At 26.8% G+C, this 10,750-nt stretch overlaps 1 protein-coding gene across 1 annotated transcript; it reads left to right on the top strand.

Moving 5' to 3' along the window:
- The first annotated feature begins 2,512 nt into the window (after window positions 1-2,512).
- On the top strand, window positions 2,513-6,252 carry LOC121211169 (probable lysophospholipase BODYGUARD 3). Its single transcript, XM_041083610.1, has 4 exons — window positions 2,513-3,616; window positions 3,695-4,026; window positions 4,110-4,309; window positions 5,672-6,252. The coding sequence occupies exons 1-4, from the start codon at window positions 3,055-3,057 to the stop codon at window positions 6,000-6,002; spliced, it is 1,425 nt and encodes a 474-aa protein (XP_040939544.1). The 5' UTR covers window positions 2,513-3,054; the 3' UTR covers window positions 6,003-6,252.
- Window positions 6,253-10,750: the final 4,498 nt, after the last annotated feature.

The following is a 10,750-nucleotide window of genomic DNA, read 5'->3' as shown; positions in this document are numbered from 1 at the left end:
CTTAAACAGTCCGTTTATAATAATTTGATACGTATAATTACTCGGACCTGTATTTTTCTTTGATTGTATTATACTTGTTACACTAAAAAAATGAAAAACGACACATTTAGTTGCAAAATTTTTATTTAATATTTGAAAGTTGAAATAAAAAAAAACGTGGTATGGAAATATTAATATTTAAAAGTGAAATAAAAAAAGTAGTGTGAAAAAATTAATATTTAGAAGTTGAAAAAATATTTAAAAATAGGGAAAAAATAAACTAAATATTCTAATCAATAATTAGGAACAAAATGAAGACTTTAATTTAATTGAATTTTTTAATTAAGAAAAAAAGAGAAGACTTTAATTTAATTGGATTTTTTAATTAAGAAAAAAAAAGAAGACTTTAATTTAATTTAATTGTTTTTAGTTAAAACTTCACCATAAATTTTTACATTAATGAAAAGTATTTAATATTCCATACTATTTTTGTCCAAAATTCGCTATTCGCCACTTAATTAAAAATAAAATATAGTTACTTTCACAAAAAATTAAAAATTACTTAATTGTTTTCGGTGTCAAGAGAATATAATAAGTCAAACACATGATCTACAATCATCACTATATCAATAATTCAAGCAAAAATGTTAAATTTCTAATCAATATTCAAAAAATATAAGAACGCAAAGACATTCAATCCTAATTTATTCAAAGATTTATATTAATTACACTCTAAAATTTATTTTCTAATTAATATATTAGTAACATAATATAAAATTAATATTTTAAAATCATTCAATCAACAAAAACTTAATTTTGCATAAAATTTTTTAATCTATCACAAGTAAAATCACTACCTTAACTTTTTAGAGATTAATTAATAGAACCCAAAAAAAATTATTATCAAATTATTGAGATTCACTCAAAAGTATTAAGAAGGAATAGTAGAAAATCTAGAAAGAGACCTTGAGAAAATAAGAAAACTTTAAATGAAAAATGATAAATGTTTAAAGAAAACAAAAAAGGAAGGATTTTTAAATTTTAATGGGTTGGAAAGAGATTAATTTATTTTTATATAAAATTATTTGTTTTATAAAATAAATTGTATTTAATCTTTTGTGCAATCAATTTATTTCTTATATAAATTAAATTTCCTTTTATAAAATAGTTTTTTTGAATTATTGTGGGTCAATTGATCACACAATATTTAAAGTGGTCTTATCATTGTGTGGAATCCATATATTTAGAATATGAATATGTGGTTAAAAATAATATATAATAAATAATGAAACATATGGTTTAAAACTAATTAATAATAACAAATGAAATATGAACGATATTAAATTAAAAAAATTAAATTAAATTACAAGTAAAATGAAATTTAAACACATAAATACATCATATTAAGACTACTAAATAAATGCAATTGCCTATTGTGGTGTTGTTATCAATCCGAAGTTAATGTTAAGTTAATTTGTGACATCAACTCAATAAAAAATATTAATAATATATATTCAATTGATAGAGGTAATCAAGTGTACACAATAAAATTAAAATGTATAAAAAAATAAATTAAGGTTTTGGTTGAGTGATAAATTTATGATTTTTCGGGTTCAAATCCTACCATATACATATATATATTCAAATAAAAAGATTAAAATACCCTTTTATAATATAACTTATTTTAAATACAAAAAATATATTTTAGTAATTTTTCTAATTAAGTTGATGTTTGATTGACTCGTGACACCAATTAAATAAGTGACTTCAAGAATTGATGAATGTTTTAAATTCAAAATGATATTTTAGTATTTTTCTTAACCGAGTTGATGTCTGGTTGACTTGTAGCCCCAACTTAATTAGGAGTTTAAATTAGAGAAAATACAGAACTGATGAAGGCAATAAAATTTGTATAATAAAATTAAAATGTGTAAAAAAATTATCAAATTAAAACTTTAATTGAATAATAAATTTAAAATTTTTTTGATTCAATTGCCATAAAAGCATGGGATAATATTTAAAAGTTGAAAAAAGTGAAAGAAAAACAACGTACGAGAGAAAATTTTAATATTTAAAGGTTGAAATTTTAGTATTTAAAGACAAGAAAAGGATTACGTTTACTTCTTAAATTTTTATTTAACATTTGAAAGTTAAAATCCAAAAAAGGAACGTGGAATGAAAAAAAATCAATATTTAAATGTTGAAAAAAAAGCGAAATTGTCGTTTAAATAATTACCTTTAGAAATTATTAAAGGTATATGTATCGTTTACATTAATTTGAAGCTGCTACTTTTATATTATTATCATTATTATATACACACAAAAAACACATATATTTTTTTATTCGATTCTTAAAAGTAGGGATGAACAAAATTTAATTTGATTCGAAAAATAAATTTTTTTTAATTTAATTCGAATAAATTTAATGACTCAACTCGAATATTATATCAGTTGATTCGATTTGAAAAAACCATATTCTCTTGCACGGACAATACTAACTAAATTAAAACTCAAACAAAAAATCTTAAATTTAGGGTAATGTGAGAAGAATTGTAACATTTCTTCCTTCATTCGGTTGAACCACCACAAACCTTTTTCTAAGTTTCTTCCTTGGCCAAATTGTTGTAACAATATTTGGGCAACCCTTTCTTCTCTCTTTCTCTATTATTAACCTTTAAGAGAAGCTCTCCCACACGCTTCCATTTCATCACACAAAATGTGGACTTACATGTGATTATTGGTTTGTGTTTAAAATATTATATATTTATATCAAATTTTAAATTGATAATACTGTGTTTACGGTTATTTTAGTTTATCTTTTTATTGTATATATATAATGTATTCCAGCACCCATTTTCAGAAAATTGATTAACCTAAAACCCGTATATATACAGCCATTTGCTTTCTATTTATGTCAGTGTAGTTTGCATATGATGGAGGAGTGAAACAGAGAAGAAGTGATGAAAGAGTTTACAGCTTTAAGACAGTTTTGAATTGTTTCCCAAATATTTTTACTTGTCAAAAGCCCCATCAGTGCCTTCACATTGTTCTTGCAACACTTTTGATTCTCTGAAAATGGCTGGAATGTGTAAAATGGGGTCCGTCTTAAAGTTCATCGGAGGGGTTTTGAATAAAGCTGTGAGCTTCGTTGTCTTCTCTGTTCTTGACCTTCTTGATTTCATCTTATGTTATGGATACAAAGTGGCTGATTTCTGTATCGAAGCCGAGTGGCGGCCTTGTTATTGCTCCTCCGCTAAAGAGGCCATCACTAGCAGCGGCAAGATCTTAGTCTCCGAACAAGGGGAATCCAAGATTGTTTCCCTGAATTCAAGCAAGTTGCAACTGGAGGATATATCGGATACCCTTTATTCACGTCCTTCGTTAGTGGCCGAGGTCTCGAAACTCACCGTTAACGAGCTGAAGAAGTTCAAGTTAGACGGTACCGCCGAGACGAAGAAAGGGTCGACGAGATCGACATTTACCATCAACTCCATCATTGTAGAAATGCTTCAAGGCAAGATGGTCGGTAGACAACTGCATCATATCCCTACATGGTCTGATTGTGATTGTAAATTTTGCAATTCTTGGACATCTTCTAGTAAAGACACACTTTATGTCAAGGCTCAGGGACCAAAGGGTATATATGATCTCATCATATTATGATATTACCATTAACTATTTCACTTTTTCTCAAGATATTGTTTGTGATTGTCAGATAATAAAGCACGAGAAGATGTGATATTCATCCATGGCTTCATTTCATCATCAGCATTTTGGACGGAAACTTTATTTCCCAACTTCTCAAACACTGCTAAATCAACTTACAGGTTCTTAGCTGTTGATCTTTTGGGTTTTGGGAGAAGTCCAAAGCCAGCTGATTCACTTTACACCTTAAGAGAACATGTGGGCATGATTGAAAAATCAGTGCTGGAAGCATACGAGGTTAAATCTTTTCACATTGTGGCTCATTCTTTAGGCTGTATCTTAGCCCTTGCTTTAGCTGTAAAACACCCTGGTTCCATCAAGTCTTTAACCCTACTTACACCGGTAAATTTCTTTTCCACTTTTTACCAATCTTAGGTTTAAAAAAAAAAAAGTTGGCAATTAATATGCATGAAAAATGTTGGCAGCCATACTTTTTGGTGCCAAAGGGTGAAGCAGCAACACAATATGTAATGAGAAAATTAGCGCCCCGACGAGTGTGGCCGGTGATGGCATTTTGTACATCATTGGCATGCTGGTACGAGCACATCAGCCGGACGATTTGCCTGGTCATATGCAAGAACCACCGGCTATGGGAATTTCTTACCAAACTTGTCACCAGAAACAGGTAAGCTTTAATTTCGTCAATCCTAATAATTCCTAACACCTCCTCAAGTCTAAGTCATGTCAACCCTACCAACAATCAACTATCCCCATACAGTACGTACGGTAATTCATGTTTTTTATCGTCTTTGACTGTCCAAGTTCCACCCTTGGCTTCTGTTTTCTGTTTTCAAATATATGTGAAAGTACCCCCCCAAGTATTTCCGTTGAAATTTGGCACAATCATAAAAATTTAAAAATCTTTCAAAATGTTAATTCAGTTAGAAATTTAGTATTATTTTGTTGCTTTTAATAATGCAGAGATTCATTTAATAATACAACAATTAATTTAATTTTTTTACTTATAATAATCATTCTATAGAGTATACTCACCTATATATGCATATACAGATAGTCACATGCTTCTTATATTCTCTTAGGGCTAGTTTAGCATTATTTTTGAGAAGTATTTTTAGTATTACTATTGAGAAATAAAATGTTCATTTTAGACATAAAGTAACAAATATGTATTTAAATAATGTTTAAATTAGTAGTTAATATTTTAATATATGAAATATAATTTTTACAAGTTTTTTAAACAATTAATATTAATTATTTAGAAAATTTAATTCAAATATGTAAACTAAATTTTAAATATTAAAATGCAACCAATAAAATTTTAAATATATAATATTATATATTTAAAATAAATTTCAATAGGAAAGTAATTACATACCCATATAAATATTATATAAAATATTTTATAAAGATTAAAATTGTCCCTTGTTTCTAAAAGTGTTTTTGCCGAAAGCAGAAGTTAGAAAAAACTGCTTTTATTTTTGGGTTCAAAAGCACTTCAAGTTGTCTATTTAGTATTACTTGTGGCTCTAAAACCGCTTTTAATTTTAAAAACAATTTTTGAAAAATAAGATTAAACTAAGCCTTAACCTTCCTTAAATATTCCTACAGAGCTATTAAAATCATTTAACTTTCTTTTCAATCAAATTTATATTGTATTACACTTTTAGCAAATAAATTATATTCTTGACATAAGATTTCTATATTGGACTTAGTTGGGTCCTGTGTTACTATTATTATATAAATTATTTTCTTTTTTTTTTATTGATAATTTTGTATAAAAGAACTAAGGGTCTAAGAAGAACAACTTTGAAAAAAAAAAGATATTTTAAATCATACCAAATTGGTATAGTCACGTAAAATTTTTCAATGTCTAGCAATAAATTCACCAGTATCAATTTCCTTTATCACTATGCTTTTTGATACTGACCTTCATCTACCATAGCCCTTGAAGTTTAATGCATTTCTTTTTGTTATCAAAATAATAATAATAATAATAATAATAATAATAATAATAATAATAATTCAGGGTGAGAACATTCTTGATGGAAGGGTTCTTCTGCCACACGCATAACGCGGCTTGGCATACACTTCACAACATTATTTGTGGCACCTCCACCAAACTCGACCGCTACTTGGACGTCGTTCGTGACCGAATGAAGTGCGATGTCAACATATTCCATGGCAAAGACGATGAAGTAATCCCGCTCGAATGCAGCTTTAATGTTCAAAAAAAAATCCCTCGTGCCCGAGTTAAGGTTGTCGAAAACAAAGACCACATTACCATTGTTGTCGGCAGACAAAAGGTCTTTGCCAGAGAACTAGAGGAGATTTGGAATAGATCATCAAGAAGCCATTAAAAGAGTGCCATTTTAATTAGTTTGGAATTTATAAGAAGAAGAAAAAAAATCAGTGAAATTTGCGTAAAGATGACATGAGATTGGCAGGCTTTTTCGTTCTATGTTAATTGCTTAAGACCAATGTGAGATGGTTTGGTGTGTCCATGTTGTGGAAATTGCTTAATTAATTGTAACCATATCTATGATGAAACATAATGTCCTGGTAAACACCTACCCATATATATATATTTAAATTGTTATAAATAATTAATATACTCATGTTCACACTTATCATATTAAAATTTGTATTAAATCCGTTGGATTTTTTTCTAAATCAAATAATATAAAATTTATATATTATTTAAAAAAAAGAAAATTTTCAAAATTACATATGAATTTTGATTTACCGTCTAATTTAATATACTAATTTTGATTTGGTGTAATTATATATATGAAACTTTGATTGAGGTTCAAATGTATAAATAAACTTTTAATTTTGATTCAATCATACATATTTAAATAAATAAATAAATTTATTTTTATATTCGATAAATATAATTATTTTTGTATGCAATATATAAATATAAAATGATGTTATATCAATAAGTATATTAATGATTTGTTAGAATTAGATCAGATCAAAATTTTATGTTAAGATTATAAAAAAAAATCATATATAATTTTGAGATGAATCCCTTTTAAAAATTATAATATATTAATTTTATAATTATATTAATATTAATAATATTACCATTTAAACCCCGGCGAAAGCGGGGATCAATGCTAGTTTCTTTTGAAAATGTTGTTTAAACTATTTAATTTTTAATTGAAAGACATGAAAATCATTATAATAATTATTTTTATTTTTTCTGTTGACATCAATTGAGTGGGTATTGTTATTTTTCAATAAAAATTTTATTTATAGTTTTTATGATTTTTAATAATTTTTAAAATTCAAAAGATTTAATTTTTTTAATTTGATACTAAGATTTTGTTGATTTTTTAGTCTAATTAGTTTTTAAATTTTTAAATTTACTTCTTAATAAAAGAGTAGGGGTTAAATTGAATAAATATGTAAAAGTTAAGTGTTAAAATTATTATCATTCCTTATATATAAACACCAAATTTAATTGAAGGTTATTTTTCTCACTCATCTAATGTATAAGAATTAATTTACTTATAACAAAAAAAATAGAATGCAATCCAAAATCTTTAAAGAATATGTTTAATTGTCTCCATAGTCTCTGTATTTTTTGGTTATTTTTCCTTATATTTATTGTGTGAAAATTAAAATTTAATTACTGATATTGAATAAAATTGGATAAAAGGAACAAATAAAGGGAGGAATAATCAAAGACAAATATTTAAACATGATAAAGCAGATGTATGGTTGGGGTGGTCGCTGTCTCAAAATATGTGGGGAGCTCGTCGGCTGTCCAACTTTTCGCATTCGTGTCATCCTCTGCCTACTCTTCCATTAATGGATTGGTTTCAGCTTCATTACTTTTTCCTTGAGTCTTTTGCATTTTCAGTCAACCAAATTATTAATGTAGTGGTGAATTTTTATCCTATTAAATTTAAGGGTAAATTGTAGAATTAGTCACTCAATTATTAGTATATTTTTTTTGGTCATCCAATTATCAATATTTTTAATTTAGTCATTAATGTTTTAGACCATTTTTATTTTGTTCACTCTTCGTTAAATGCTTAATGGAAATTATGACGTGACCGTTTTCTTACTGACATAATAATACATTTAGTCCTTTATATTTATAAATCATATCAATTTCATCCTAATCCTAAATAATTCAACATATTTAACTCTCCACATTTATAACTTTTATCAATTTGATCCTCAAACACATGTAATTATATTTAAACCCATATGATTAAATCTTGATAAACTTATACGTAAAATGTTGATTTTGATAACCAAAAACTCAGTAAATTTATGATTTTTCAAAAAAAATTCAAGGGAATATTAATTATTCTTTCAGAAATTTGGGTGACCTTAGCCAACTTGGCCATACACAAATAATGATATCGTAATTGCAAATAATAGAATTTGGATAGTGAAGAACTAAAAAATTGAAGTGTGTTAATAATAAAGAAATTAAGATATGAGTGTAAAGCAAATAAAGAGAGATTGTATCGTGTGATTTGTCTTAACCAATTCATTCCTCACACAGGTTTGATGATGATTGTCCAATTTGTCACTTCTCTTCTTCCATGGAGCCAAGTATACTTGTGGATATTAGACACAAGATTTCAAATACCTCATCCTACCAATAATTTTGTCTGTTAACAAGCATATGTTACTAAATTTCTCAACTGATATTTAAGGAAAGGTGGAAGAAAAATTTCCTCATTTGGTTAGGACTTTGAGACTACAATGGAGTTTTTGGGAAGAAAAACCATTGAAATGGGTAACTGTTTATTGGCAGAAATGTTAGCTAACTTAGAAATTTTGTAGATTAAAAATTAAATCTGCACGCCTTATTAAGGTTGGTGAATTATATCGACCTAACAATTGCTAGCTGTATGAACATTAAGCTCAACACAATAATTTTTTTTTTTCAAATTTAAGTCTTAAATGGAATATTAGAATATTAATATAATGAAAAGCGAGAGAGAATGTTTTATTAGGCCTACAATGTTCAATTAAGATGCCATTTGGGAATTGGGTCAGTCGCTCCAATTTTTATTTTCTTTTAGTATGGGAATTGGGTCCAGTAAGCCCATTGTGCAAGAAGATAATCTATATTTAATGATGGTGTAATCACAAATTCAGCCCTTAATCTCTATTTTTTTTTATCATTTTGGCCATTATTTTTCTTATTAGTTAAATTTAGTCTTTTTCACAAGTGTTAAATTTGATAAAAAAAATCTAATTATTATTTTTTAATAAAATACTAACTAAAAAGTTAATTTTTTTTTCAGCCAAAAAATAGTACCAGCGGCAGTCGATCACAATGACCAAAGAAAAGAAAAGCTTTCTCATAGAATGGAAAGAGTTAATTCCGCTAATCATCCCTAGATTTTGACTCTCATTTTAAATTAGTCCCTAAACAAAACTATTAAAATTATGTCACTTAGGTCATTTTGTTGCTAGGATGGTTAATTTAACAGTTAAATGACATATTAAATCTTATGTGATATAATTTAAAATGAATTTTTTAATAAAAATGGATATTGTGAAAATATTAATTTTGAAAATTTCAAAGCTTTTACAAAAGCTATCATTCATGCACTCTCTCTCTCTCCCACTTTTACTTTATCTTTAGTTTTTACTTTTAAAAATTATACGATAATGTTCTATTTTCTTTTTAAATTTAGTTACATAAAATTTGACACATCATTTAATGATTTTAATAACGAAAGGAAATAATTAATATAACATCGATAATTTAGAGATGTAATATTGAAAGATAAATTTAGAATGAGATGATGATTTAAAGATTTCTAGTAGAATTAAATCAAATAAAAAAATACTAATTAAAGATATAAAATCTTTATTATTATGAACCAAAGAGGGATACACGTTGGCAAGGGATTGCCCATTCTTCAAGCATATTCGAAACAATCACCGTTATGAACTTATCAGTGTTTTGAATGTGACCAATTTTGATAAAAATTAGTGACTAAATCATACTGGAGTTTAATTTATACTATCATTGAAAGAGTTGTAATTTAAATAAAAATAAAGCTGATGCCTGTGGTAAACATACATCACAAAATAACCCTTAGTTATAACCTTATTTCTTGATTAACATGTGTCGAATACTTGTCAAAATTAATCAGATAACAAATTTTTTTTATTTAATGTGCTATTTTGTAAATAAATTTGACTGCATTACTTATATAAATATGTTATTTTAATAAGTTTGAATAGGTGATAGAGTAATCAAGGTGATATTACATTGATAATTTAGATTTAAATTTTGTCACTCTATTCACACTCCTTATATTGTATAAAAAAAAGAATCTCAAATTCGTTATATATCCTTTCAATCAATAGATTCGTAGGAAAATTAATAGAACGGCTCATGCATTAACGAGGATAGCATCCTTATTGTTTTTTTTTTTTTAATGTTTTGAGTTTGGATGCTATTGATAGTGTAAATAGTGAAAACGCAATGTTTAGGAATGAATGTATAAAAAAAGCCTATCGAGTAGGCTTTAGTTTATTTGATTTTTATTTTTTGATCATTTCCTCTAAAAAGAATAGCTAGATCATTTACTTTCTTCTTTCGTAGTCATTTCCCCCAAGATATTTGGTTATTTTATGTAATTCCCACATGAAATATCCCCTCAATTAACTTCAGCATGCAATTTCTTGATAGTTTTAGCCCAAAACTAACTCAATGGGAGATTATTTCTTGTATGCTATATATCTCAAACCCTAAATCTGCCGATCTCCAAAAGAACCTATAATTCCCTATTAAAAAGGTTTATTGTTTGAGGGATAAAGCTTTCACCATATATAAACTTATAAGAGTAATTTAAGTGATCATCATCAAGCACAGGCTACTGGCGGCCTGGATTTCGGGCTGTGTAATTGATGTTATCTTATGTGGTTAAATTATTATTTGGAACTTAACTTCGACAATTAAAATTCAAGTTAGCTCCTAAGTTTAGTAATTATTATTTCTATATTGTAGCCAGTTTCCACATTGTTCAAGCCCCAATGTTTGTGTTTGTGAGGAAACATGCATATAGCAAAGTTGTTTAAAGCCAATGAAATGATGAAATCTGATAAAAGCAGGTCG

Source organism: Gossypium hirsutum, chromosome A12 (genome assembly GCF_007990345.1).
Source record: "Gossypium hirsutum isolate 1008001.06 chromosome A12, Gossypium_hirsutum_v2.1, whole genome shotgun sequence".
Taxonomy (NCBI): Eukaryota; Viridiplantae; Streptophyta; class Magnoliopsida; order Malvales; family Malvaceae; genus Gossypium; species Gossypium hirsutum.
This window is presented reverse-complemented; position numbering and strand designations above follow the sequence as displayed.